The sequence below is a fragment of the Oenanthe melanoleuca genome, chromosome 1, assembly GCF_029582105.1.
Source record: "Oenanthe melanoleuca isolate GR-GAL-2019-014 chromosome 1, OMel1.0, whole genome shotgun sequence".
Classification (NCBI taxonomy): Eukaryota; Metazoa; Chordata; class Aves; order Passeriformes; family Muscicapidae; genus Oenanthe; species Oenanthe melanoleuca.
Genome location: NC_079333.1, coordinates 17,889,746 through 17,916,675, shown reverse-complemented (window position 1 = coordinate 17,916,675; position 26,930 = coordinate 17,889,746). Strand labels below are relative to the sequence as shown.

At 37.0% G+C, this 26,930-nt stretch overlaps 1 protein-coding gene across 4 annotated transcripts in view; it reads right to left on the bottom strand.

Annotated features, from left to right (window-relative positions):
- Window positions 1-26,930, bottom strand: part of CBLB (Cbl proto-oncogene B) — a 124,871-nt gene that overhangs the window by 21,990 nt on the left and 75,951 nt on the right. For all 4 annotated transcript variants that reach the window (XM_056492976.1, XM_056492984.1, XM_056492991.1 and 1 more), the window contains exons 6-12: window positions 23,382-23,503; window positions 21,190-21,327; window positions 19,988-20,075; window positions 17,591-17,722; window positions 13,727-13,930; window positions 5,867-6,052; window positions 3,053-3,388 (exon numbers count right to left, since the gene is read on the bottom strand). In XM_056492976.1, coding sequence (XP_056348951.1) covers window positions 3,053-3,388; window positions 5,867-6,052; window positions 13,727-13,930; window positions 17,591-17,722; window positions 19,988-20,075; window positions 21,190-21,327; window positions 23,382-23,503 — 1,206 coding nt within the window. The remainder of the gene's footprint in view (window positions 1-3,052; window positions 3,389-5,866; window positions 6,053-13,726; window positions 13,931-17,590; window positions 17,723-19,987; window positions 20,076-21,189; window positions 21,328-23,381; window positions 23,504-26,930) is intronic.

The window sequence follows — 26,930 nt, the reverse complement described above, 5'->3', positions numbered from 1 at the left end:
CATCAGCTAGGAATTACACAATAGAACTTGAGAAGCCTGTGGGTAAAGGCTTTCCCAGGAGCTCACATCACAGAGCTGTCTCTGAAGTGACTGTCAGGCCTGTTTTCAGCTCACCCCATTTTGGAGCTGTAGAACATGTTAGTTTAAAACTTCACCAAAAGAAGAAGTTTCACATGACAGTTACTAGACAGTCACTCAGTTACAGCTGAACTGCTTGGGGGAAAATTAAGATTTCAAGATTGCAAAGTGAGAGAGATGAAGTGTAATGCCAAAGTAATGGGCACATCATGCTAAACATATTAATTATTAAAACTGTGATACAGCGCCTGCCAGAATCCATCCTCTACCCACAGGATTGTCTTCCTAATTCTTGGCTTCTACCAATAGCAAAAAGTTTATATTACAATTGATATATGAATCAGAGAAGAAAATTCATTCTGTGTTTCCCTCATGAATGTAAATACAGCCTGGAATGGTAATTCAGGGTTGCTTCCTCTAATCAAATTGTGTAGATCTACAACCTGAAGATGACAGTTCAAGCAGTACTTGGTTAAAGATCTAGATATGTAAACTTCTCCAGACTACACTTCCACACTGACTGGGTTCTAATTTCAGAAGTAATCACTCCATCAGCTTCAGTACTGTATTAGACCACAAGAATGCTACCCTAGGTAGTTAAAGATATAAACCCAGAATCCCTTTAAAATCTGAAGAAAACCTGCAGCATTTTAAACAACAGCCTAGTTCTAAGTAAAACTGTGGTGCTTTGCCTCCATGCTGAGAAAAGCATTATAAAATAATAATAATAATAATAATAATAATAATAATAATAATAATAATAATAATAATAATAATAATAATAATAATAATAATTCAATTATATATAACATCATAGATTATTTAAGTACCTTTCATCACATATGTCAACACCCCTATGGATAGTAATTGAATTTCAGTAAAATACTTTCAAAATAACCAAAAACCCCATACATATAATACATACATACATACATACATACATACATATATATATATATATATATATATATATATATATATATATATATATATCTGGGAAGATACTTGCTTTATATACACACACACAAAAAATTAACTGGAGATAGAAAGGTTAAATAGATTGTGGTCTTAGGAAAAGGAAATAGATGAAAAAAATTATTTCTAACTTCCATGACTTAACCACAAATTCCTCCATCTAAGCAAGAGCTATGTAGTCTTCAAGCTAACAAAGACAGCAGCTTTGAGTTAATAACCTCTATGAATAAATTACTGAGCTGCTTTGATAAAACTGATTAGAGCAGAACTAGGAATTTTTTCTTAGGACATCACCTTTTGATCTCTTTTCAAAGCTAAGCCTGACCAGCTGCAAATGGCTTTGCAAGTGCCTGAAGCTGATAAATGCCAGAATTCACCTCACCTAAAACAGAGCTAACTGGAACATCAACTGTTCCATCAGAAAATGCACACAGTTTTGGCATATGACAGTTCCAAAGTGGCCTTCAGATGCTATATTATTACAGCATATAGGAATACATTGTTATAATGGATAATTTGCCAGAAGAATATAGCAAATCTAGAATATTCTCTCAAAGATATTTTTCGGTGGTTTTATGTGAAAATTATAATTCAGACCCTCATGTACTGTTGCTTTACACATTACAGTATTTAACAAATTGTTTCTGAACACTTTATTATTAAGCATTAACAGAAAAGATTCAAGAATCACAAATCAACACTGGCCAGTATAAACAGTGTGTTAGCCAATGCAAGACAATGCTGCAGCAAGGTGTGAATTTTGGATTCAACACAGTGAGTGATGGAGCACTTCGAGCTAACAAGCTAAAAATGACAAAATAGAGCTGTATCTCACTTGTTACAAGGTCTTTCAATGCCTAACTATCCAATTAAAAACTAACATCTATATTATTTGTACTTTCGACCCAATGACCAAACATCTGTGACCTGCAGTGTTGTACTTTCCATCCAAACTAAGAAGAAGGAAGAAGAATGAACAAGAAGGAAAAAGAGCGAACACCCAAAACCTACAACTTGTCCCACACTTATTACTATATGCTAAAACCCCAAATTCTCAACCCTTTATCCTTTTGACTCAATGACCAAACACCTGTGACCTGCAGTGTGGTACTTTCTATCCAAACGAAGGAGGAGAGGGAGAAGAGGGAGAAGAGGGAGAAGAGGAAGAAGAGGGAGAAGAGGGAGAAGAGGGAGAAGAGGGAGAAGAGGGAGAAGAGGGAGAAGAGGGAGAAGAGGGAGAAGAGGGAGAAGAGGAAGAAGAGGAAGAAGAGGAAGAAGAGGAAGAAGAGGAAGAAGAGGAAGAAGAGGAAGAAGAGGAAGAAGAGGAAGAAGAGGAAGAAGAGGAAGAAGAGGAAGAAAGAGCCAATGCCCAAAGCTTACATCTTGTCCCATACTTATTACTATGTGCTAAAACCCCAAATTCTCAACCCTTTATACTTTTGACTCAATGACCAAACACCTGTGACCTGCAGTGTGGTACTTTCTATCCAAACGAAGGAGGAGAGGAAGGAGAGGAAGGAGAGGAAGGAGAGGAAGGAGAGGAAGGAGAGGAAGGAGAGGAAGGAGAGGAAGGAGAGGAAGGAGAGGAAGGAGAGCCAACGCCCAAAACCTACATCATGTCCCATACTTATTACTATATGCTAAAACCCCAAATTCTCAACCCTTTATCCTTTTGACTCAATGACCAAACACCTGTGACCTGCAGTGTGGTACTTTCTATCCAAACCAAGAAGACGACGAAGAAGACGAAGAAGACGAAGAGCCAACACCCAAAACTTACATCTTGTCCCATACTCATTACTTCATTCTAAAACCCCAAATTCTCAACCCTTTACCATGTGAAATGACACACGTCTATTCAAGCTACACACCAGCGATTCCAACTCCATCACTCAAATTTGGAAGCCTTCTCCAAGTCCTCAAGCCAAAAGCAGTGTTCCCTTGGGGGTCAGTGCCAGGAAGCACACAAAGTCCCAAACGCCCAGCCCATCAGAAATACCTTGGCACCCTCAGCAGGCAGCTCGTGGCGCCGGTGCTTCCTGACGAAGCCGTGCCTGCCGCTGCCCGCGGCGGTCAGTCCGGCTTTGGGGGACGCGTCGCCGGCGCCCCGGCAGCCGGCCGGCGGGGCCGCGCCGAAGGCGTCCCGGGGACAGCGGCCCTCCAGGGGCACGGGCGGCTCCCGGGGCGGGCCCTCGGCCAGGTGCAGGTGCCGGCCCGCCCGGCTGTCCGGCAGCAGCGGCGGCGGCCGCTCCGGCGGCGGCGGAGGAGGGTCGCGCAGCGGGGGCGGCGGCGCCGGCAAAGGCTTGTCCTGCTTCCTCACCATGCAGGGAGAGGACTGGGAAGGGACAGAAAAGAACAGTTACACCGAGGAATGAATGTTGAGCAATGAATGACCAAGCGTGGCTTCATCATTTCTGACTGCGATATTTTCTTGGCACCACTGGAGAACTTGCCGGACGTTGCCGGCATTCTGCATGGCCCTTCTGCCGAAAGCATCCCTCATTGCTGATGTTGCATGAGTAACCCCAGCAAGCAGTGGAAAGCAGAAAAGACAACTAACCCAGGCAGTTTATTTGACCCATAGTTTTTTCCAGTATCCTTTGCTTTGATCATTTGAATCACTTATTCATCTGAATATGAATTCTGTGGAGTGTTTGGAAAAAACAGACTTCCTGATGTGGAATAAAAAAACCAAAACCCCAAGTAAAATAAAATCCCAGGGGAGCAACTCGCTGACAGCAAAGCAATGATTAGAGAGCAAGGGGAAGAAGAAACAATTATTTCATTTTTAATTATATACCTAAGGATGACTCCAATCTTTACATGGTTAGAGTTCCAAATCTATTTGAACTGCAGCTCAGTTTTTCAGGTAGTAATCTAATTTGTTTGTAGTTCTGCTTGCAATTAGCTTATCTGCAAGCAACATTTGTCAGAATACTTGCTTTCTAAGAACTGAATTATATCACAAATGGTTAAATGTGGTCTAAAATTATGTATGCTAATACTAAAAAGCAGAAACCCAGGTAGTCAGGAAAAAAACCTCATAGCTGAACAAATCTGAGCAAACCAAAATATTTTCATTATGACTGAATTACTAATGGCAACTTACAAAGTAACAGTTGGGCCAGGTCTTTACAAATGTTTTATCTCCAGCTACCATAACAAATACAGGCAAGATTATTTCCCTGGGAATGCATAATTTTCTTGGACTTCAGTAAGCCTGCATATTATTACCACTTAAAGAAATGGAGGTCACCAAACTTTTAAAGTAAGAACTGCATTTGTTCTCACTTCACTGGCTAGCCCAGCACTATTCTTCAAGCAGTACCTCAAACATGTGACTTGAATTGAAAATAAAGTTATTCTACCTACAGGCCTATGCACATTAAAAGGAAGTAAACTAAATAAAGAAGTGTTTAACTCACTTGCTAGTCAAGTAAAATAGTTATTTTCACAGGAACATAATACCCTGATCCAGACTTTTTGTTATATCTTATAGTTATAAATTATAGTTTTTAACTTGAGCAAAATAGAAAAGCTATGGGCTTCTTTTTTTTTTTCCTGAAGGAGTAGTTTTGGCAGGACTAAATAATCTTTTTCTCTTAAATATAAATTTTCTTAATGTATGAGATTATTCTTTGTCCTGTTTCCCTTGCACACCACAATTATTTTTTTCCCCAGAAAAATTTTCACATAAAAAAAGCATTTTCAAAAAATTAAAGCAGCATTAATGCTATTCCTGGTTTACTTTTTTTAAAAGCCATGAACTCTGAAAAAAAAAAACAAACTCTATTTTAAAACTAGTTTTTATTGGATGTGGCATATGCTTTGTGTATATCCTCAATGTGTTATAAATTCCTTTGCATAATAGAGGAAGTTAAGAAACAAGATTAAAGAAACTATTCAAACTTCTATTTTTTCTTCTAAACTATAAACCACTAAAATCTTAAAAAGATATTAATTTTAAACCTTAAAGTAAAAACCTGACAAAAGAAACAAGATACTTCAAACAGGATTCTTATAAGCACACAGGTTTCAAGTCATGTCCTGAATTTGAATTAATCACATAAAAATGAAAAATTTAATCTAGCTCCCTCTCTTTATACAGCAATTACAATAAAACAATCAGCTTGTTATAGAGAGCAACAAACAGTACTTGTTCTCTTTCATGCTTATCCACTCAAAAAAAAAAAAAAAATCACTGGATCTTTAGTATCACTAGTTTTACCAAACATAGCATACAATGTTATTGGCTAGAGAGTCATTATTATTTCCCTTGAAGTTTGAGTCCTAGCGCCATTTAAGGTTTTGAAAGCAGTGTATCTGCACATATTTTTCTTGTAAGGACACTGTGGAAATTGAACATAAATCATCATAAAAGGAAAACATATAATCTTAATGAGATAATGACCTTTAAATCTATTTTCAGGAAACTTCAGCTTCTATTTATTTTCATTAATCAGAATTTGTTACAGAACTGATCCATTACTGCAATATCTTTAAAATTCTGACCACATTATGTCCAATATAATCATCAGAAAACTGAAGTCATATTTGACCAACACATGCAGCCAGAAGCATTTAACTACATGAGGTATTAAGGAAATAAAAGAGACTTCATCAATATGGATTTAAAATTTCTTTAAACTAGAAGGAATTAAAGTTCTTTTGGGCAGAGCAAAATTCTGAAAAAGCAAAATCCACAGAAAGGTTTGACACAGTCCACTATACAAAACAAGCTCAGCCAGGAAAAAACCAAATGCAGTTTTCTCTCAGTTGTTCTATGCAGAAATCATGGCTCAGTAACACTTACCTTTGGTGACCCCGTTGGGCTGGCACATGGTGACCGTGCTACTCCCTTCTGAATCAGATCCAGACGGGGAGGGACAGGGGGAAGGCTAATATGTGGGATTTGCAGGGGGTCTGGGAGTGGTTTTCTTCTTTGTGCAAGAGGGGAAGATCCTGGGGAAGTCACTGGTGAATTCTGCCTCTCATTGCACTTCAGGATAGAAAAAATAAAATTACCTTTTACCTGATGATCAAGTGCACAACTTCCATTCCACAGCTAAAATGCTTGATACTTATCAGATATTAAAAGTCAATTATAATGGTAATTTTTCATAATGGACATCTGGGCAGTAGAGCTCATCTTATAGTTACTGAAAAAGAAGCCTACAAGTCATTCTACCTCAGAACTAAGGCCGTGTTAACTTGTGATGAAAATAAAAAATATATATTTTAGCAATTTGCATAAAAGCCTAGCAATCACTGCCAAACTCGAGGGAAAAAAAAAATTCTACTGTAGCACTGCTACCTTTGATAACCTTTTTACTAATAGAGAGTACTCAATCTAAAGTTCTACAAATTACTCTTAAAAGCTGGACATCCATGATATTGCCTGTTATTGCCTACTGCTCATTTTCAAATCATACTTCCACACAAAACAGAATGTATGTCTTTGAAAATTTACCAATCAAAATCACCAGCAAGACATTAGGGAAAGAAGCTAAATCAGCAAAAAAAAATGAAGTGATGACAAAAATAATTTTAGAATTAATTTATCACATAAGCAGATACTGAACTAATAACACAAACATTTAACATCCCCCTCCAGTGACAAATTATTTCTTTTTTCCTTGATCTGTCCTTTCAAATTCATCAGAACCATCAAAGATTTCAACTCTCAATACAGGGCTTCACCCAGCTTTGCAACTAGTCCCCACCCCTCATCTGGCTCAGCTTTAACAAACAGCTCAGGTGCTTGCATAGATCAGTTCAAGTTATTTCTATGAACTCACTGTATGAGTTTCAGTGCCCTGTAAAGCTGAATGTCTGTGCTGGTCTGTGCTTTCCCTGAGAGTAGACACAAGTAGCTGGAAGACATTCCCACCAAGGATCAGCCTTGGGCCACTTGAGCACTGAGGCATCCCACTGTTCTCATACCACAGCTTGCCTAAAGAGGCAGAAATGCACCCATCTTTAGGCTAAACCCCTTGGATAAAAACTTCCCCCTCTCTCCATAAGCTTTTTCTCATGAATGCTGAACATCCTATAGTGGTAACTAAAGAAAGTTCTTCAGTAAGGTACACAAGTAAGCAACACTACTTTTCTATAGACACAGTAATTATATTAAAGAAAGTGGAAACTTCCTAAATTCAAAAGCAGATTGAGGAAAAGGATCTAGAGCACTAACTCCTTATCAGTGCTCTGTACTGCAGCTTAGTTTAACATGCCATTCTATACAACAGGGATTGCTACCACATTTCCCTCAAAAACAGGAGCCACCACAGCATTACTGTCAACAGTGCATGGAAATGCAGGAGAGGGGTGAGAGGAAGTTGAAAGCTAGAAGGGTAACTTGCAACTCCATAACCATGATCATTTTTTGGTTGCTATTTAGAATCTTCCCCACTTTGTGTACATGTGCAAGCCAAGTGTCACAATTAAACATTCAAGAGACAGAGCAGTCTAAGATTTGTGGTCTTCATGGCTACCAGAAGTTTCTCAGTTTCTCTATTTATTTAAGAGGTGGTCTCAATATTCATATTAAAGGCCTTGTATAAATCTTTAAATTCTCTTTGTTTCCTTTATTTGCTGAATGAACCTGTCCTTGACTGGAAGAACATAAAGATAAGCACATGAATTACTGAAGCATTTAGCCTCTCAACAGTAAGGAAAGTTGAAAAACTAAGCAAGATATGTGCAAGCATGCCTGAGCAATCATTACTATAGAGTTACTAGAAACCAAATGTCAATTAATTTTCCTTATCAGAAGGTATCTATCAGTTAAGCAGCATAATAAACATCATACCATTTAATAGCATTAGTTTTCAGAGTTTAGTTACAACTCCATAAAGCATTCCTGAAAGCCCAAGAACCATGCAATATAATATACTCAGAGGATTGACTTCAGCAGACACAAAATGAATTTATTTCCCAAATTATCTGAAACAGAACCAAATAAGCAGGTCACACCTCCAAAAAGATTCAATTATTTAAAATAAATAAAAATCCTGTAGTTAAGTCACAGCATCTTATGATGTTGCATGAAATAATGCATTTCAGTCAGCAGGGAATTGTTCCAGAAGAGCAATCATATATGAGATAGAAGTAGGAAACAAAGAATAAGAAAGATAGGAAATACTGAAAACCAATTATTGGGCAGGAAACATTTGTTTGGAATTTCAGATGCTCTAATTGTAGCATCATCAAACTAATTAACACAATTTCCTGAGAGAGCAACCTGAGACTCTCAAATGGGAGACTGCATGGAGCTGTACAAATCCCAGCTAAGTGAACAGGACTGCAGTGATATCATTTAAAGAATATTCATCCCTGTTTCTATCTGGCAAACTTCTCTTACACAGTTCTGCTCTAAAGAATCATTAGGCAAAATGATGCCCTCTTCCCTCTGTGTGCTCACTGGTTCCATCCATGTCAGACTTCTTTTCTCAAAGAAAAAAGACAATAAAGCTGTCTAGCTTTTGCAGAGACAAAAATCATACAATATTCACATTTAAAACCTATTCCTTTAAAAGTTTATGATTCTTAAACCCTGACATGCTTTTAAATCCAATGAAGCAAGCAATTTATTTATGTGATAAACTTCTAGCTCTATATATGCTTGGCATTTGGCTACCTCTGTCACATTTCATGGACAGTAAACTGCAACTAACAAAACAATATAGGAAATTTTTGAAGTAGTAACTGTGTGAGAGGACTTGAATTTAGGCTTACATCTATGCCTTGATATGTCTTGTTTCAAAATAGCAAAGAATTTTTTCGGTCCCCTGGACTACTATGCTATACTATAGCCACAGTGCTAACACAATATGCTGTGATCCCAGAGATTTCAAACATGGATTTGATTACAGCCAACAAGTTAAAGAGTAACTTATCAGGCACAATATATTGAAAAGTTAAATAGCTGCAAGCAAAAGCATCTTTTCCTTCCCTACAAGGAAGCTTAATCCGTATCATCACTTGGTGCTGAAGAGCAAAAACTTTGCTGGGACAAACTAATAATTCCTTTTTGGATCCACTGATACTAAAAATAAAACAAAACCAAATATTATTCCCCAGCAACAAACAGGTTTTCCTCAGCATTCAGCATCAGATTTCCATCATATTCCCATTATGAAAATCCTGTATTTTTCAGTCCACCCCCATCCAACCTGTCCAGCTGCATCAACCTGATGAGTGTTGACAGCAAGGCCAACAAGACAGCTGCATCTCATGTGGATACCAAGGCATTAAAGATGTACTAACATCTACTCTTTTTGGCACACTCTCCTGAAATTTCTGTGTTTGTCACCTATGGGAGATTTCTGTGTGTTTTCTATACACAGGTAAAAATGTGCAATGAGAGAGAACAGCGACAAAAAGCTACAACAAGCAAGTGATTAAGACACAAACTGACTCAGATGAACTGGCAGTGACAGAAGACAGACCTTCAGTGGATAAAGGGGCTCTGCTGCACCACACAGAGACCTGTGCAATAAAGATGTAATTAAGGAGAAGAACACAGACTCCTTTGTAACAACATGGACTTCATCTGGCTGGCGTGGCTGCTGCCAAGGGAAAAGCAGCTGTGGCTTTCTTTGCAGAAGGGACCACACTTGTGTTATTCCATCAGATGTATTTGCTACTGGGATATTCTGGTATCAGTTTGCTCCTAGCAGTTGTGAATTCAAGAAAAAAGCATGCTTCCCACACTGATTACAATATCTTGCCAAGGTTTTTTCTGAGGGAAATACTGATAGCCATATAGTCAGATAATTACTGATATTATTATTTACTAATATTACCTGAATCAGAGTTTTCAGATACTCTTATAGGCACATATGAAAAACATACTCAACATAAATCCTAATGATTGACTCACTGGGGAATACTGTCCTGCCTGTTAATGTCCTTGGAGCAAATTCAAACTGCATGAGACATCTAAGAGGGTCCAAGCAGACCTACACCAGAAGTAGTTCTCTGAAGTTTCTTCATTTATAATTAGGTAAGAGGAACTCACACATTTGTTATTTCTTGTTAAGATATGCTGTGACCTAGGCAGAGCTGTATTACCTAGGCTTAAAAACTTATATGAGGATATAAATTTACATCACTTAACACTGATGATTGTAATCATGTTTTTTAAAAGACAGATTTATTCCCTTTATCTTTGCTGACCCAAGAAAATTCATGTGAAGGAGGGAGAGGGAGTTAGGTCTGTGAGAGCCAGCAGCACACTGCCAAGGGAATCAGTAATTAGGAGAGGCACACTGCCTCCCAGCATTTATACCCTTCAAATACTAGTAAGTAATCAGTTAAGTAAGCATCTTCTGTTGAGGGACATGATCTTAAAACATTCCCATCATCCAGGTGTATCATTACATAGGAAGTGATATCTTTATATGAGTTCAGGTACTGTCAAAGAGAATACATGAAGGTGTCTTTCAAGACTTATCTTACACATTTTTATATTTCATATAATGAAATGAAAAACATTCTTCCTATGTAACACATGCCTTCTTCCATTACCAGAAAAAAGTCAGCTTAATAATATGGAAATGAATTTAAAAAGCCTCCTCCCATATTTTGAGAGCCAAGGTCTTTTGTTGTGAGTTACCAAATTTGACCTAACTCACCTGCAGGAAGAAGCCTAGTCATGGCAAACTGTGCTTCAGCCTTGACAATTTCCTATCACTGTTCTAAAGTACAGTGTGAACCATTCAGTCAGGGTTTTGCACATTCAGATATCTAGGAAATTAATTTCAGGGAAGACAGTAACACCCCAGATGGGGTAACTTCATCTACTTTTAGGCAAATTCAGGCAAATTTAGGCAAATTAGGCAAAAATAGACACATTTAATTCACTTCAAGGTACTGAAAACCTCAGTCTCCTATACTGGTAGAGCCTTCCTCTATATTTTCATGGGATATTATTTGGATCAAACAACTACCTTAAGCACTTATGAATTCAAAATTATTTGATCTTAGCAAGAACTCCTGGCCTATCCATTTCCCTTATTTTCTTTCTTTCTTTTTAAAAGAAGTGTATCAAATTATGTCTTGTACTAAGGTAAAGAGACATTGAGCAATTAAATATTATATGATAGAAAACCTAACATACTTTACTAGAGACTCAAATGCCATCTTTAAAAATTAAAAAAAAAAAATTAAAAAAAGCTATTTGCAATATTTACCTGTAGTCTTCACTTTTTTTATGTGCATTTCATAATGTGCTTTGCTAGAACAAAAGTTGAGAATAACATTTTGGGCAATAACTACATTAGCTAATCTGACAACACAGGACTGGAAATTTCTTGGCGAGGAAACAATTAACAGAGGCTTTTGGCACCACTCTTCCCTTTCTTTCTTTAAGAAATATCTGAAGACAATTTGGAAATACAAAAAAAAAACAAAACCAAGCTGATTGATGAGGCAGATAAACAGCCTAACAGCAGTGGATTTCTCCAAAGCTTCTGTTAGAGTTTTAGAGTTGATCTGCTGCTGCTGCTGACTCATACACAACACCTAGCAAGAATTATTCATTTTTCTTTATGTGTAGCCACTTACTAATTCCTTTAAAGGATGATTAAGGGGCTCCATGATTATTCTTTTCCTTAAAGCAATTTCAAGGTCTCTGAGGTCTTTCAGAGACTTAATTCAGACACCTCCTAAGAGTTTCTGAGTACATTTCAGGGGTAAGAATGATAAACTGCAGAACTGGTATTTTTCTGATACCTGGTTATTTCCACAAAACATTGTGAAGACCTACAGTCACTTCCATCAGAACTTCATGTCCCTGAAACTCTCCTAATGAGTTTCACAGCCCAGCTCACTACTAGCCAGATTTTTCTCAGACTGGTCAGCCAGGTGATTTGACACAAATACAATCCATTTGAGTTTCAAGGATTAAAAGATTTATGTTGAGAAAGCTCACCACAGCCCATACAATAAAGTAAGAATTGAAAAATTTGTTCACTGAGATTACAAAGTTACTAGAAGAGCTAAATTATCATCTTTGCCACCTAACTCCCATCATTTCAACAAATTATGTTATTACAACAGAGTCATTATGTAGCACCATGTTCATATGAACAGCATTAATGGCAAACAAAAGAAAATTTCACAAAGAATAAAGAAAAAGCTACATAATGTCACAGAGGAAAATATTTTTTTTTTTTAGCAGGCTTCAAAGATACACTGATTAGCAGGAAAAATAAATAATGGTAAAATAAATAAGCAAGTCTGATGAAGATATTGCTAATAAAAGTATATATAAACAATGCCATATTTACACACAGGTGGTATGGTTAACACCATCACTGACAATCAATTGGTAACAATTTTAAGAAAACAGCTGTTAAAAAATCACCAAATGACACAATAATTCAACAATTTCAAACAGACTTCAAGAGGCTGGCAGAGTGAAGATTTCTTCCACTGAACAATGAAATCAATGAAACAAAAATAGCAAGGCACCAGAGCACTCAAGCACTTGGTGGGTACCTAAAAGAAGACTTCTTATAGTAAACCTATTGTTCCTTCTTTTGATAAAGCATAATGCATTCCTGCCTTATCATGGAAGTGATAGTGTTATAAAAGCCCATCAATTCAAGGCTATCTCACAGAGGTCAGCCTGCAGACTGCAATTTAAGTCCAGGCAGGAAGGATAAACTGTTCCCAAGGGTAGAGCATGTTGTATTACATACACAGCACAAGAATGATTCATAAGCCTTAAGAGGTTAGGAGGGATATCAGAAGCATGTATATTAACTGACAGATACTCTCAGATCATATGAGGGTGAAGAATGCTTTTTTTTTTTAAACAAACATAATGATAAGGAAATGGAAAAGTAAGATGTTAGAAAATTAATTCCAAAGCAACAACTCAATCTAGATGACCTTAGTATAAGGTAAAATCTAGTAAATGCTCTGTCAAAATCAGAGTTGCATGGCCTCTGACAGTATCTATTCCAGGCTAAAATACAGTAGTAAAAACATATCACCATAAAATAAACTTTTGCCAATGATAGCGCTTATTTATCAGTAATAAAATCTCCTTCAACAAAGTCCTCAGAATTTAAAGTAGAGCACTTCCAGGATGAAAAACATCCCAAACCACAAAGTCCCTATGGATAATCTCAAAAAAACTTTTCCTGCTAAGAGCACCTAATACTGAAAATTACAGAAAAAAAAAATCATAGACAACTCACAACTCACACCATGACTAAAAGCTATTTGTGTGCAGTATGAATTAGGCATCAAGTCACTTTAAAAAGTAATAATATTAAAAACTATTTAGAAACTCAACTTTAATCTTAAAACATTCTATGCATGTGCAGAAAACAAATGCATATAGGATTTTTTTTTTTTATTTTTTACAAATAAAAGCTCAGGGAAATGTCCATACAGCACAGTTTGGATAAGAGTTTCAGCTGGTGCAAACTCCTGCTTGGCCCATTATAAACTAAATTATCTCAGTGCACATCAGCTGAGAATCTAGAATATTTTTTTTTCTCCAATTCAACTTCTGTTTTAAAGCATTTGCAATGATACATTTTGTTTTTCCAACCCAACAACTGTTCAGTGAGATGCAGTGAGCTAAAGCATGAAGTGCTTCTCACTGTTTAAAGTTACAGGCAGTTTTGTTTAGCTGCAGGGTATGAAAAGTTACCTTTCTGACTGAGGCCAAACGATTCATCATCAGAGACTCTTCTCTATCATCATCATCATCCAAGTCCAACATGGGCATACTAAAGCTATCCATAATACTGCAGCACCTGGAGTTCTCATCCCTGGGATCAAAGGGATCCACAATGATTGGTTCTGTTCCTTTGATTTCACAGCGGCAGAAGGGGCAGCCTTGGCCATCTGATTCCTGCAGCAAGACAAAAAAAGCAGACAAATTTTTAAAAAATTAAAGCCAGCAATAATTTTATATGTAGGACTTATACCTTTCACACAGAAACATCCTCAACTGGTCCCTAAAAGGTTGTAAAGAAGGACTGGATTAAAAAGGAAACAGATTAGCAAATATTTAACTACAGTAAATCTTAAAATAACTGCACATTTAAAGCTGTCTCTCTTTAATAGATTAAGCTTCACTTAAAAATTGCTAATCAAAATACAGCTATTATCTCTACAAAGCACTAAAACAGTCTTAATATTACAGGTCAGGAAGCAACATGTTTCCTTTCAGGCTTACAATTTTGCTATTTCTTCAAGAGAAAGGTGTGTAGACAGAGATAATGCATTTTATTATATACCTTTTATATTAACCATAAAGTATTTCTTTTTATTTGACATTAGAAAACGCAGGCAAGCTTTATGGCAAGCAGCTCTCCATGGAAAAACATATTCAGTCCATCACAGCTGCAGCATTACTAGCAGAATTACTATTCAGAACACCTAAACCTACAAACAGCTTTCTTCATATTTACATTAAAAAATCAGGACTTAACTGCATTTTCAATACATTATATATGACAAGGAATTATTTTCACATATTATCAGAGACAAGACTACTTGAATTTTAAAGTCATATGTGTTCAATGATTTTCAAGCAGCTATATTCAATTCTGTTTTCTTATTTCAGAAATGTATTTTTTCTCATCAGAAATAAACAAAAAGCCTTGAGATTCACAACTACTAAGGAACAAAAATCAGAGAAGTCTTTCAAGCACTTATAGAAATATTTCCATCAAGAATCACACCCTAGATTTGAATTATTGAAAAAAAACCCAAAAAATAAAGCCTACCATCAAACAAATAAAACCACAAACAAACTCACAGCCAGAAGAACCATGAAGCTTTGAGAGTTCAACTTAATTCAAAGTGAAATCAGAAATCACATTGTGTTTTATTTGCAGTCAGGTAGACAGTCAAAGAGATATGAACATCAAAATGAATTCTAAACTACCTACTTATACTGAAATATAACCAACCAAGCATAGGTTTTTGATTTCTCAGATGCAAAAATAACTTCAACTTTTTTCTAGCAATTTTATCTTGACACTTGCCCATCTTACTAAACTGACAGATGATTTTGCATTTTTTGGATGAGCTGTATCACAAGGCCAGACAAGCATAAAGAATTTATCTCCTGACATCATTTGCAGGATTAGTACTGGATTCTTATTCTGTGTGGAAAGACACATCTACTCTACTTTCAACACCATAAGTAAAACTAGTTAACTTTACTATCCCAGAAAACAACTAATTATATGGTCCTACTGAAGTAGCCATGGTCAAGTGAACAGAAGTCCTCCCCACTCTTTACAACTCCTTACAGCTTCCTTTTTTAAAAAAAAAATATTAATGAGGCACAGAGCTTTTAGTTCTCAAGGCTTTTTTGTACTTGGCTTCTGCACTAGCAGTTTTATTTTAAAAAGCCTTAGTAAAGAAACACACCAGCAGACATATTCAACAGTATGAATATATATCTGAGATGTCTATATTAATATACACACTTGTTCATGCCCTCAGAAAGGTCATTTAGAACATTATGAACCTTACAACACAGCCTATATGCCCATATGCTTTTAGAAAACATGTACTTTTCATACAACAGATTTCTGTGGTATAAAATGACATTTTACTCCTGTTGCACAATACAAAAAGGAAACAAGTAAACCAAGTCTTATTTGAGAGACTGAGCCCCATAAAGGGGAACAGCTCAATCATCCTTAGTATTCTATGCAGACCTGATGCTGCTTACTCAATTTTTTTCTGCTTACTGAAAACATCTGTATTGGCTCTCTTGAGGCATGCCTAACGAGCCATTATGCTGCCAATTAAACAACCCACCAGAAGCTCACAGCAGCTGATGCTGTTGCAGTGTAATACTTCTTCATTGCCTCACTAATTATACAAAAGTTAAATTTGTAATGAAGTCTGAAATGTACCTGACCAATTACAGCTGGTAGCTGTGTTCTGATGAAACCTGGTGCATTCAAAAATGTCTAAAATGCTTTGTCACTGTCTGCCTGAACCCCTGTCCCACAGCCAAGCACCCAAATTTCCAGGAGGAGAGCACATCACTGGCAGCAACATGCTCCTGCCACACCATGGGACACCTGACAATCAGAAGTACAAAGATTTCAGTCCTTCTGCTTAGCCCTGTCAGCTGAGCCTAAAAAAAAAAAAAAATGACCAAGCAAACAAATCCAACAAAACTACAGACTCCCCAGAATTTTTCAGAATTTTTTAAGTTAATGATTTATATGGTCAGAGCTCTATGTCTGTCATTCAGAATGAAACTTGAAAGAACAGTGAAAGGGTACTCCTGAAATGAGAAACATTGTTCCAGCTCAGCAGCTGCTTAGTAGTGAAATAAATATCCTTTTGTGGGTATGCCTCAAATGGAATTTCCTCAGAATTTCTGATCTATGGCCAATTTGAAAGATTTGTGTTTGGAACATCAAACTCAAATTTCACAAAGAATACAAAATTGGAAACTGAGAGTACTTCTTTTTCAAAAAACCTTTATTGCTAATGGAAGAAAAACTCAAATGATACTTCTGATACATCATGTTGGTTTGCCACTGAGGCCTTCTCAATTAGGTAGGAAATGTCCTAATTAGAAAAGGAAAATTACAGTACTTGAAGACATGCCACAAATGTAAGAGTGAAAACACACTGATGGAGGTGAACTCATTTAAAAACAGCTCCAAAATGGACTAGACTCAAGGATTCTTTTTACTCTTCTCACTACCTTTGTAACCAAAGACTGATTATTAAATGTGGAACTAAGTCCTCTCTGAGAACTGGATGAACCTTAGTTCTCCTTATAAAATATAGATATGAAAGGAGGGACAGGGATGGTGCACAATTGTCAAGGGGAATAACCTCAGCTTTAGACTCTACTTTTTAGGTCAATTGCCCTGAATTAGAGGTACCTGTTCTCCTTTTTCCAACAGACTGGTGAATCCATGATGAAGATGGACAAAACACACCAGGAAGTCTCTGGGTTTATCTGGATGTTCCATAAATAACTTTGAGAGAAGGGAGTTTCCCCTCATTCAATCTCTTAGTCCAACAACCATCTAAAGCCATCTAGGTGTTTCAGTGCTTTGCATGTTACTAATGTGAAACACAGGTATCCTAAAAGCTTAATTTTCCACAGATCAATTCATGACCTCTACTACTGTGTCAATCCTTCTCTCACCAAAGACCTTCTCCTTATAACATGCTGTCTAGTCAGTTACCCATTCCCAGCAGCTACATGTCTCTTTGTGCCTTTTAAATACATCATGAAGTGACCTGAGTGAATTGGCACCAAGTACCCAGCTTGTATTGTCTGAGTAGGCACTGCACTCAGGAAATAGCTTCCACTCAGCAGCAGCCAGCAAATGGCCTTGGCAAGACTACAAGTCCAGATTGCAAACTCCTGGAGCTTTCTTTTTCACAGATTTCTGGTTTGAAAAATGAGGACGTTTATAATTTTAAATATATACATCCATACACATGGAAAAGTAAACATAGACCCCCATTGTAAATAGGAATGCAACAGAGAAATCCAACTAAACTATGACAGTACCTGCCATGCTGTAAGACAAGAAGTGCACATAAGGTGTCCACAAGGCTCTATCTTCACATCCTTGTCATTCTCTGCACAGATTTTACACAGCTGAAAAGTGGAACCCATTTCACAGTACAATTCATACTGCTCCTGTAACAAAAGAAAGTCAAGTGATTATTTCTTTCCAGGGATTTGTTCACAAAGAATATATTTCTCCTGCTTTACTTATTAATCAAGGAAACTCTTACTACTGATCTACCTAAAAGCCACACTAAGGTTACTGAAACAGCTTATATTTTTGCTTCTTCTTCTTCTGTGATATACTACAATTCATGCCAAAAACTGCTTAAAACATCTGTGCCTATCAGATTTTGTACAGACTTGTCACACATAACTGCTAAGTAAGGCACACATCCTGCTTTTCTTTGGTTGCAGCTAAAAGGAAGAAAATTAACTCATGGTTCCAAGTAAAAAATTAAGTGATGAATGGGAACAAAACTGGGATTTTCATTTATATATATGAGTTTAGGACTAAGGAGATTATTGGATTGAAAACTGACAAGCAAGAGGGCATTTTACCTACAGCAAGGATGTTGTATAGCAGTATGTTAAAGTACACAATTCTTGTAAAGGAAGTATGGCAAGAACATCCTGCAGGATAACTTGGCAACAGTCTTTCAAAGATTTTATTCAGTCCTTTGCATCCTTACAAGACTGACTGGAAGGTAGATCACCACAATTAGAAGGAATAAATAATAGACAAACTCCAGAAGTCCAGAAAAGTTTTCTAGAATTAGTTATTGTTGAGGAACTGCCAGTTAAATGCATTTGCATTGAAATAAGCTTTTTTAGCCTTGAAAAACCAAAAGCCTAAAGTACAATCCAGATCACAGGAAAATGAGCAGCTACTGTTAAGTAAAGTGAGGGGACATGAGGCTAAGAAAAAGAGAAAACAAAAGAGAGTTTGTATGTGCAGGTGCAGTCAGTTGCTAGAGATGCTTATGGTGGAGCTCTAAGAACCCCTCTGCAGCAATCTAGCCCTGCAGCCACTTTCATGCCATCTTTTCATAGTTTAAGCAGGTAGAGTGGCAACTTTAAACCTCTTCAGCCATATATTATTTAAGGAAGACTCACATAATTCAGACTCTGTTGAATTACCATCAGAATTCCTAATGATGTCCTCACAACTACATTTGCAGAAATAGCATGATTCATTCAATGGATTCAAAATAAAATATTTTGGCTTGTGGAGAACAAGGTAGTCATTGACCATGTGCTGCCTCTCCTTTCTTTGGGAAAAAGTGAAGATATGGGCTGGAGCATTGCTCTGCACATCACAAACACCTGATAAATCTCCATTACTCTTTCATTATTATCTTAAGACTGGAGGGAAAAGATGGAAGTCAGAGAAATGGAAGTATTCAGGTTTTCTTCAGGTAATTGTTTTTAGGAATTCTCTTACTTACAAAAGAGATATACTTTGTAATGTTTTTTTTTTTTTTGAAAATACCATACATAGTAAACAATACTTCTTTTCTAAAATATTTCTGGAGGTGGAATGCATGTAGAGCACTGAGAAGTGCAGAATATTCAGCAGGCCATCCAGTCTATTCTGAAGAAATAAAAGACCATCTGGAACAGCATGGCTTGTATCTAGTCTGATATCTTGCTTTGAATAAGTCTTACAGACGTTTTCATCAGAAAAAATGTTCTACACAGTATTCCTTAACCTTCTAGTGTTAATTTCAGCACCATTTTTAATCAAGCATTTGCTTGGGGTGGCTACTTCCTACTACCTGACTACCAAACATCTGCACAATTAATCACATGGTCACTTAACAAGACTATAAACATAACTACATATTCTAATTTTCCCTGCAATTCTCTGCAAAGTGACTCTGTTTAGGCATTTAATAATTTCTGCCGTTTTCCTTCATCTCTCATTGAAGTTGCACTATAGACAAAGAAGAAAGAATACCAGGATACCCAGGAACTGGTACTTTTTGTGATGTATGAACTTTTCCTCCTGGACTTGTCAACCAACTGTACCATTCCTATACAGGAATTCGAATTATTCCTATAATTCGAAACTATTATTTGATTCTCCTTTTTTATTTTATGTATTCCCCTTTGTTATTAGCAAGCTACATAAATCTGTTACATAAATATCAGAAAAACCTTCAACAACTTCTCACTTGGAAAAGGCTCACAATAAACAAAGCATTCCATGACAAGCTGCCTGCATCACCATCCACTCTGCAGTTTAAAGGATTATTATCCTGTTCCTCACCTAAGTCCTTCTATCAATAATATTTTTACTCTTATTAACTCATTAATAAAAGCTTATTATTACTGCTGGGTGAGATACTATGGGAAATGAAGATTACAAAGTAACTCAAAACTCTGCCAACATACCTGTGTGACTTTGATGTGATCATGTGGTGTGGGCTCACATAATCCTGTCAAATCAGGATTATAACTTCGTCCATCTGGGAACAGATAGCTGCATCACAAGAAGACTGGTATAAATATGCACATTTCTTTAGCTTTATCAGTTAAATCATACTTATAAAATTGCAAGGGGGCAGAATAAGTTACAGTAGGCACTAACTAAAATAAATAATTTTTCCTCAGTCATCTATTTTATCTTTTGGGTGCAACTGAATAGCATAATATGTGCATATTATGACAAGAATCAACACTGAGAACTTCTGATGCAGGCTGGACATTAGGCAGGAACCAATGATGGGAGCATTTCAATTGTGTGGGAAATTAATAATATGTTAAATTATATTATAGGAACAGTTTCTTAAAGGTCATATATTTTTAAGTCATATAATGAAAAAGTTATAAGGCACAAAAACATCACTCTGCATAAAATATTCTCAGCTTCAGTTTTTGTTTGCTCAGTTTTTGGCAGAGAGGAATATTACCAATATAAGTGTGTTTTTATTGCAGGTATAAAATCATCATGCCTGGAAAAAATACTAAATTTATCAATTTTTTTTTTTAGGATTGAACAATTGCCTTTCCTTTTTCTTCTACATTATATATTCATATTTGGTATAGCAAAGCATGTATCCCAGTGCAAAGATTCTGACATCAAATATTTGTCTGTAACTTCAGCCAACCTAGCAAAAATGTACTACTTCTCCCTATAAACTTACATTCTCTAATCATTATAAATCTTTTCAGTAAACTATTAGAATGTGGAAAATGTTCTGGCTGCACAATATATAAAAAAGCAATTACATAGCTTTCAAATCATTGTCCACAGTTAGACACATGAGTAACTGGAAGCAGTAACTGTTCAATAAGCTTAAGTGCATTTGGGACTCTTGGGGGGCTGTGGGGAGAAGGAGGGATCAATGCAACAGCTGTCTCATTTTATTTTCTCATGGAATTTATTTGCCATGAGATATGACTTTGGTTAACTTTCAGTAACTCTAGTTAATGGAATTAACTGGAAACAAGCAGTTTTTAAATGAATCAAATGAATGGTCCCCAAACTCTGAAAGAATGCTAACCATACACAGATTTAACTACCCATATAAGCATGGAGGGAGCAAGGAAAGCAGGATTTCATGGCCATGGTGGCTGTGAGGACTGGTACTTACAACCCTTCCCGGCTGCCATCGATCAGAGCCTGGAACAGGGGCTTGTTGTGGGGTATGGTCTGCAGGATGTTCCCATCACCAGTCACATACCCAATGGCCCACTGGCCCAGGCGAGTGCAGCTCAGTCTGAAAATGTAGCTTGGTAGAAACAGCATGAATGAAAAGTCAGTGTAACTCAGAGCACAGCAAAGGAAGTGAAGAGAGCATTTATGGCCTCTGGTTCAGACACTGAATTAGATCCCTGAACATCTGGGTCAGATTCCCAACTCTGCCATGTTCTTTGTATAACCTTAAATAAACCTGCCTCTTCTACACTGTTTTTCATGGGCAGAAATAAACTAAGAGGAGCTGCCTACCCCCTGCTTTTCATCTGTGTTTTAGTTCTCAGAGTGAAAGCTGCACATTCACCCTGAGCAGTCTTAGAGTGTCCATAAACCTCTTCAACAAGAGTGTATGAAACTATCCAGTCTCCATAGCTACAACAGGCCAATAACCTGAACAAGCAAAAGGAAAAATATAAAGCATCTTCAGATGCAACAGAAACAGGAAAGATAAATGATAAAACCTGTTCTTCTAGAAAATGGTAATTTTGTGTGAGGTGAATAAAAGAAATATCACTTTTATTTTAAAAAATAACTATGCAATTGGACTTAGATTTAAATACTTCTCTTTATTTCAGGTGATACATAATGTAGACACAGAGCACAAGCAGAAGAAAAGGAAGATTATAAGTACCAGGATTGTGCATGTATAGAGCTCCTTCCTAAAAACTCTATTCCCTTTAATTTCAGACACCATTTCACATGCAGAAACCTCACTGAGAAAAACATCTCACAGTGAAAGACCACAAACTCAATTCTGCATTATAGAACAGCTTTTCTTAATTACACATCAATATTTTATTTCATTCCAGACTAATATGAGAAATCGAAGCCTCTCTGAAGTTTGGCAGAGCTCTTACATCCTTCAGTAGGGCTCACACTACCTTGAAGCACTAGCTATTCATCTGAAAAGAATCTTGTAATTTGCTGGATGTTTTAGTTGGATTAAAGAAGAAATTCACTTCATATCCCCTTTCACACCCCAGCATTTTACCTAAGCAACTCAAAGTAATTTTTTGATATGCAATAGAAAGCTATCTTCAAACTGACTGTCTATTTACAAGGAATATAAATGCTACATGGGGTAATTTCTCTATCACAGCATCAGGATAAATAATAGAGAAAATACTAAATATATCAAATGCTCTCAAAATCAACCTAGTTATTTGACTTATGTAGTAGTGTCCATGAGTATCAAGCTAAAAATCAGCAGTTTTCTGCTGGAACCACAGGATTTTTGTCTATATGCACTTGACTAGTAGGGTAACTTAAGGTACAGTATATTATTTGCTAAAAGTCAAAAGAAACCAAGTAGAGAATATGGGTATAAATGTTGGAAGACTTCACTAACAAGCTCCAAAACAATGCACTTTAACTATGTGTACATGTGCCTCTGCAGAAGTTTCAACAAGGAGACAATAGGGAAAAAGTTTCATAATTGTAACATAAAACTAGCAAAATAAATGGTAACTAATATATGATTAAATCCATTATTGATTTTTTTTTTCTCACGAGTGAAGGAAAAAACCCAGGACAACAGTGCCAATAGTAAAAGCTCAGTTTAAATAATTTACTATGCACAGCACCACAGAAAAAGTATTAAAAAAACTCTACACATCATGATCTTTAATCTGACTGATTGATTTTCTAGGTGAAGAGTTTATGATATAGAATGATACAAGCAAAGGAAAAAGAAAGATAAGAAACACAAAATCACAGATTAAATTTATAGCCTGAATGTTTAATGAAAGATGTTAAGATGATTTCTGCTTTACTATCAAGTAAAAATTCGTTGTAAATTATGAAAATCAAATTATATTTTAAAATATGCTTTTCTAGAATGCATTGCTTGTTTTACCTGATTCAGAACAAGAAAGAAAAAGCAATTTATTTTCAATTTCTTTCTGTTAGTTTTTACATATTTAGACTTCAGTGTGCTAATAAGATTTTTTTTGCTTCACTTCTTCAGTGCTGCAGTGAGTGTTAAGTAAAATGCAAAAAAATGCTAAATAGAAGTATGAAGCTAGCATAATTATGTGGGTTCTGAGACAGCAAGTTTGTTTGGGAAGCAATATGCAGTAAAGCTCTCACCTGCCAGGTTTGGTGCTGTATTTCTGCAGCCTTGCTTTCACTTCATCATATGTCAGGAATGCCATGTACCCAGGATGTGTCACAGCTAGGAAGTTCCAATTCCTTAAGATTGAGCCCCATGGCTACAAAGAGAAGACAAACAAGTAAAGAGACAAAGCCAGGTAGTTCTGCATTTCTAATAAAACTCAAGTCTGTGTGTCAGAGACACCTGAAGTGTTTTAGCTTCAGCTCACAGATACATACACACTTTTGCTTGAGGTCTAAATGGTACAAAGAATTGTCCTATGTGCCCAGTTTTGCTACAAGCATTCCTTCAGAAGGATTACTTCAAGAACACCAAGCACAACTTTTTGGACAAAGATTTTGAAGACCCTGAATTTGAGAAACCTTCTATTTATAGATACATAAAATATTAAACATCATATTAAGTTAGAACCTGGAAAGTATGACTCCATGGTGGTTTAACAAAAACACAATTAAGCCTGAGAGGTCCTGAAGCACTCTCATAGTTAATGACAAGCAACACAAATCATAATAAAGCTGCTAATTTGAGCTGTCATTCCTTTTTTTTTTTATTCTCTACTTCTTGATTTCTTCAGTCATCATAATGACATTAAAGCCAGAAAACAAAACAAATATTGACAGCACCTCACCTGAGTATTTGCTAACCTGAACAGCAAATGCTTCAGAAAACCCTGTGAAACATGCCTGATATGCTATCATTTAAAGAATTCAGAACAGTCCATTATTGTAAATGAAGGATGAATTCTTTAAGTAGTGGATTAATACATATATATAAATGTTCATTGCCAGCATTTGGGAAGTCAATAAACTGCCTCTGAATGGTTTGCAGATTTTTAATCTATTTCTCAGAAGATCAAGGCAGGTGAAGTTAAGCAACACAAGACAAGAGGCTTGTGTTTTATGTGCCCTGCTAATTCCTTTTATAAGAACTTCTAAGGCTAATCAGGCAGAGATGAAATGCCTGTGTGACATGCTTGAGCAGATTATTCTAGCAGTTCTGCTTGAGTGTTACATTTCCCAGGCAAACCCTAGCCACTACCTAAACACAGATGAACATCTGTTATTTTAAAATTAATACCTCATCAAGGTGGACTAATGGAATAGAAAACAGGTTTCAGCAGAGAGGCCATAAGAAACCTGAAGTGTTTAAATTTGTCCAAAAGCAATGAGGAAAAAAAAAAACAAAACTCAATCCTAGATTCAATACTGCATCCTGCCAGCTCCTTCAACAAGTTCAGCAAGGTCAAGTGCAAGGTCCTGAACAGGGCTGGGACGATCCTAAGCACAAGTACAGGCTGAGTGGAGAATGGAGTGAGAGCAAGGTGCACTCCCAGCTCAGAAAGCCAGATGTGCCCTGGGCTGCACTCAAAGCAGTGTGGCCAGCAGGGCAAGAGAGGATTCTCCATGTCCTCAGCTCTCTTGAGACCCCCTCAAGAACTGCATTCAGCTCTTGGGCCCCCAGCACAGAAGGACAGGGACTGCTGGAGCAAGTCCAGAGGAGGGACAGCAAGATGATCTGGTGGATGGAACACCTCTCCTATAAAGACAGGCTGAGAGAGCTGGGATTATTCAGCCTGGAGAAGAGAAGGCTCTGGGGAAACCTGGAGCAGCATTCCAGTACCTGAAAGGGTCTACAAATGAGCTGGAGAGGGACTTTACAAGGGCTTGAAGTGATAGGATGAGCGGGAATGGTTTTGAACTGAAAGACTATAGGTTTAGGCTGGGTATTTGGAAGAAATTCTTCAGTGTAAGTGTAATGAAGGCACAGGAACAAGTTACCCAGAAAATTAATCCACAGCAGTTCAGTTGATGCCCCACCCCTGAAAGTGTTCAGGGTGGATGGAGTTCTGAGCAACCTGGGCTAGTGGAAGTGTGTCCCTACCCATGGCAGGGGGTGGAACAAGATGATCTTTAGGGTCTCTTCCAACCCAAACCATTCAAAGGCAAGAACCCACAGCTTGCCTTGTACACAGTCTCTTACCAGAGCAGAAGTGCTAAATGGGACAAGATTTGCTCCCTTTCTCTTCAGTGGAAGTATTTTCACACCAAAGGACATGTTACAGTGACAGACTGAGGTTCCTGCAGAGCATCCAGATATTCTGCTGTGCTAAGCTCCTCTCTGGTCAGGAGCACAGCACTTGAAGCTGTGCATACATACAGTGGGGAGGCAGGGGGAGCAGCTTCACTTCCACAGATCTCCACAAAGCCTAGTCTTGCTCTCTACTGTGAATAAACACCATTACAAATGCAGCTTTTCTGTAACATAACACACAGTTGGCAAAACAGTATTTTGATTACTTAATTGGGATTTTCTCTCTGTGGGTGTATGCACACATAGTTACAGAAGCTGTTTAAAAACTAGACAAGTAAAATGTAACCTCCTGGGAGAAGTTCTCAGACCAAGTTCAGTGCAAGTTCAGTTCAACAGTCATGCAGCTTCTGCACCTAATCTGTTTGCCAAAACATATCTCTCTGCTTCTTTGCTGAATTAAAAGTTAACCCTTACCAGCCATCTCTCTTTACATGTACCAACACTGCTGATCCCCTTCTTCTAGCACAAGGCACAGTAATGAATCCAACCAGCAGTGTCCTCATAAAGAATATAAGTGACCAATATTTGTGGTTCAATTAAAAAGAGATTATTGACACCATTAACATTTGCATCTGTGACACTGTTTTGACTCAGAAAGGAGAAGAGATAATCAAAGTCAGAACTCTATATACTTAAATCATTAACCCCTTTCTGCCAGATTTTATTATCAACTTCATAATGGTACCCTTTCCCACAACAGCAAAACTAGGACATCTAAGCAACAATTAGCACAGGACAATGAGGAAAACAGAACAAACATCAACCCAGGGTTTGAAGTAAAATTGATATTTTGAACATATCTTCATCAGGCTAAGGAATAATGATATATTAGTATAGGTTGGAAAAAGACCTCTAAGATCATGGAGTCCAACTGTTAACCCAGCACTGCCAAGTGCCCCACTAAATCATGTCCCTAAGTGTTTGGTAATCCTTTGAGTTAAGACACCTTACCTAAAATCCAGCCTAAACCTTCCCTAGTGCAACTTATGGCTCTGTACTAGTCTACCACTGTACGTGGTAAAGAAAATAAATTATCACATAAATGGCTGTATATCTCAATGGTTTCTACATACAAAAGAAATATCCAAAGTGATAAATTCAGAAAATATGCAAACTAGCACAGTCTTCTATATTGACTAAAATACCTCAAGTATGTTCTGTGGAAGAGACACAAGGTTAAAATAGACACATAACAAGTTTATTTCAGATAAATAGTAACAGTAATACAATTAATGTTATCCCCAAATATAGTTCCTTGTTGTAAATAAGCAACAAAGCATTAATGGCAAAAATATGTTCATAAAGAAAAGAGGCCTACATTTAGCCTAAAAGAAAGTAACTTGTAACTTACATGTATGTAGACACACCTCTTATATGCAGATACAAATACACAACAAAAACACAACTAAAACTCTGATTATCAGGAGGTCTAC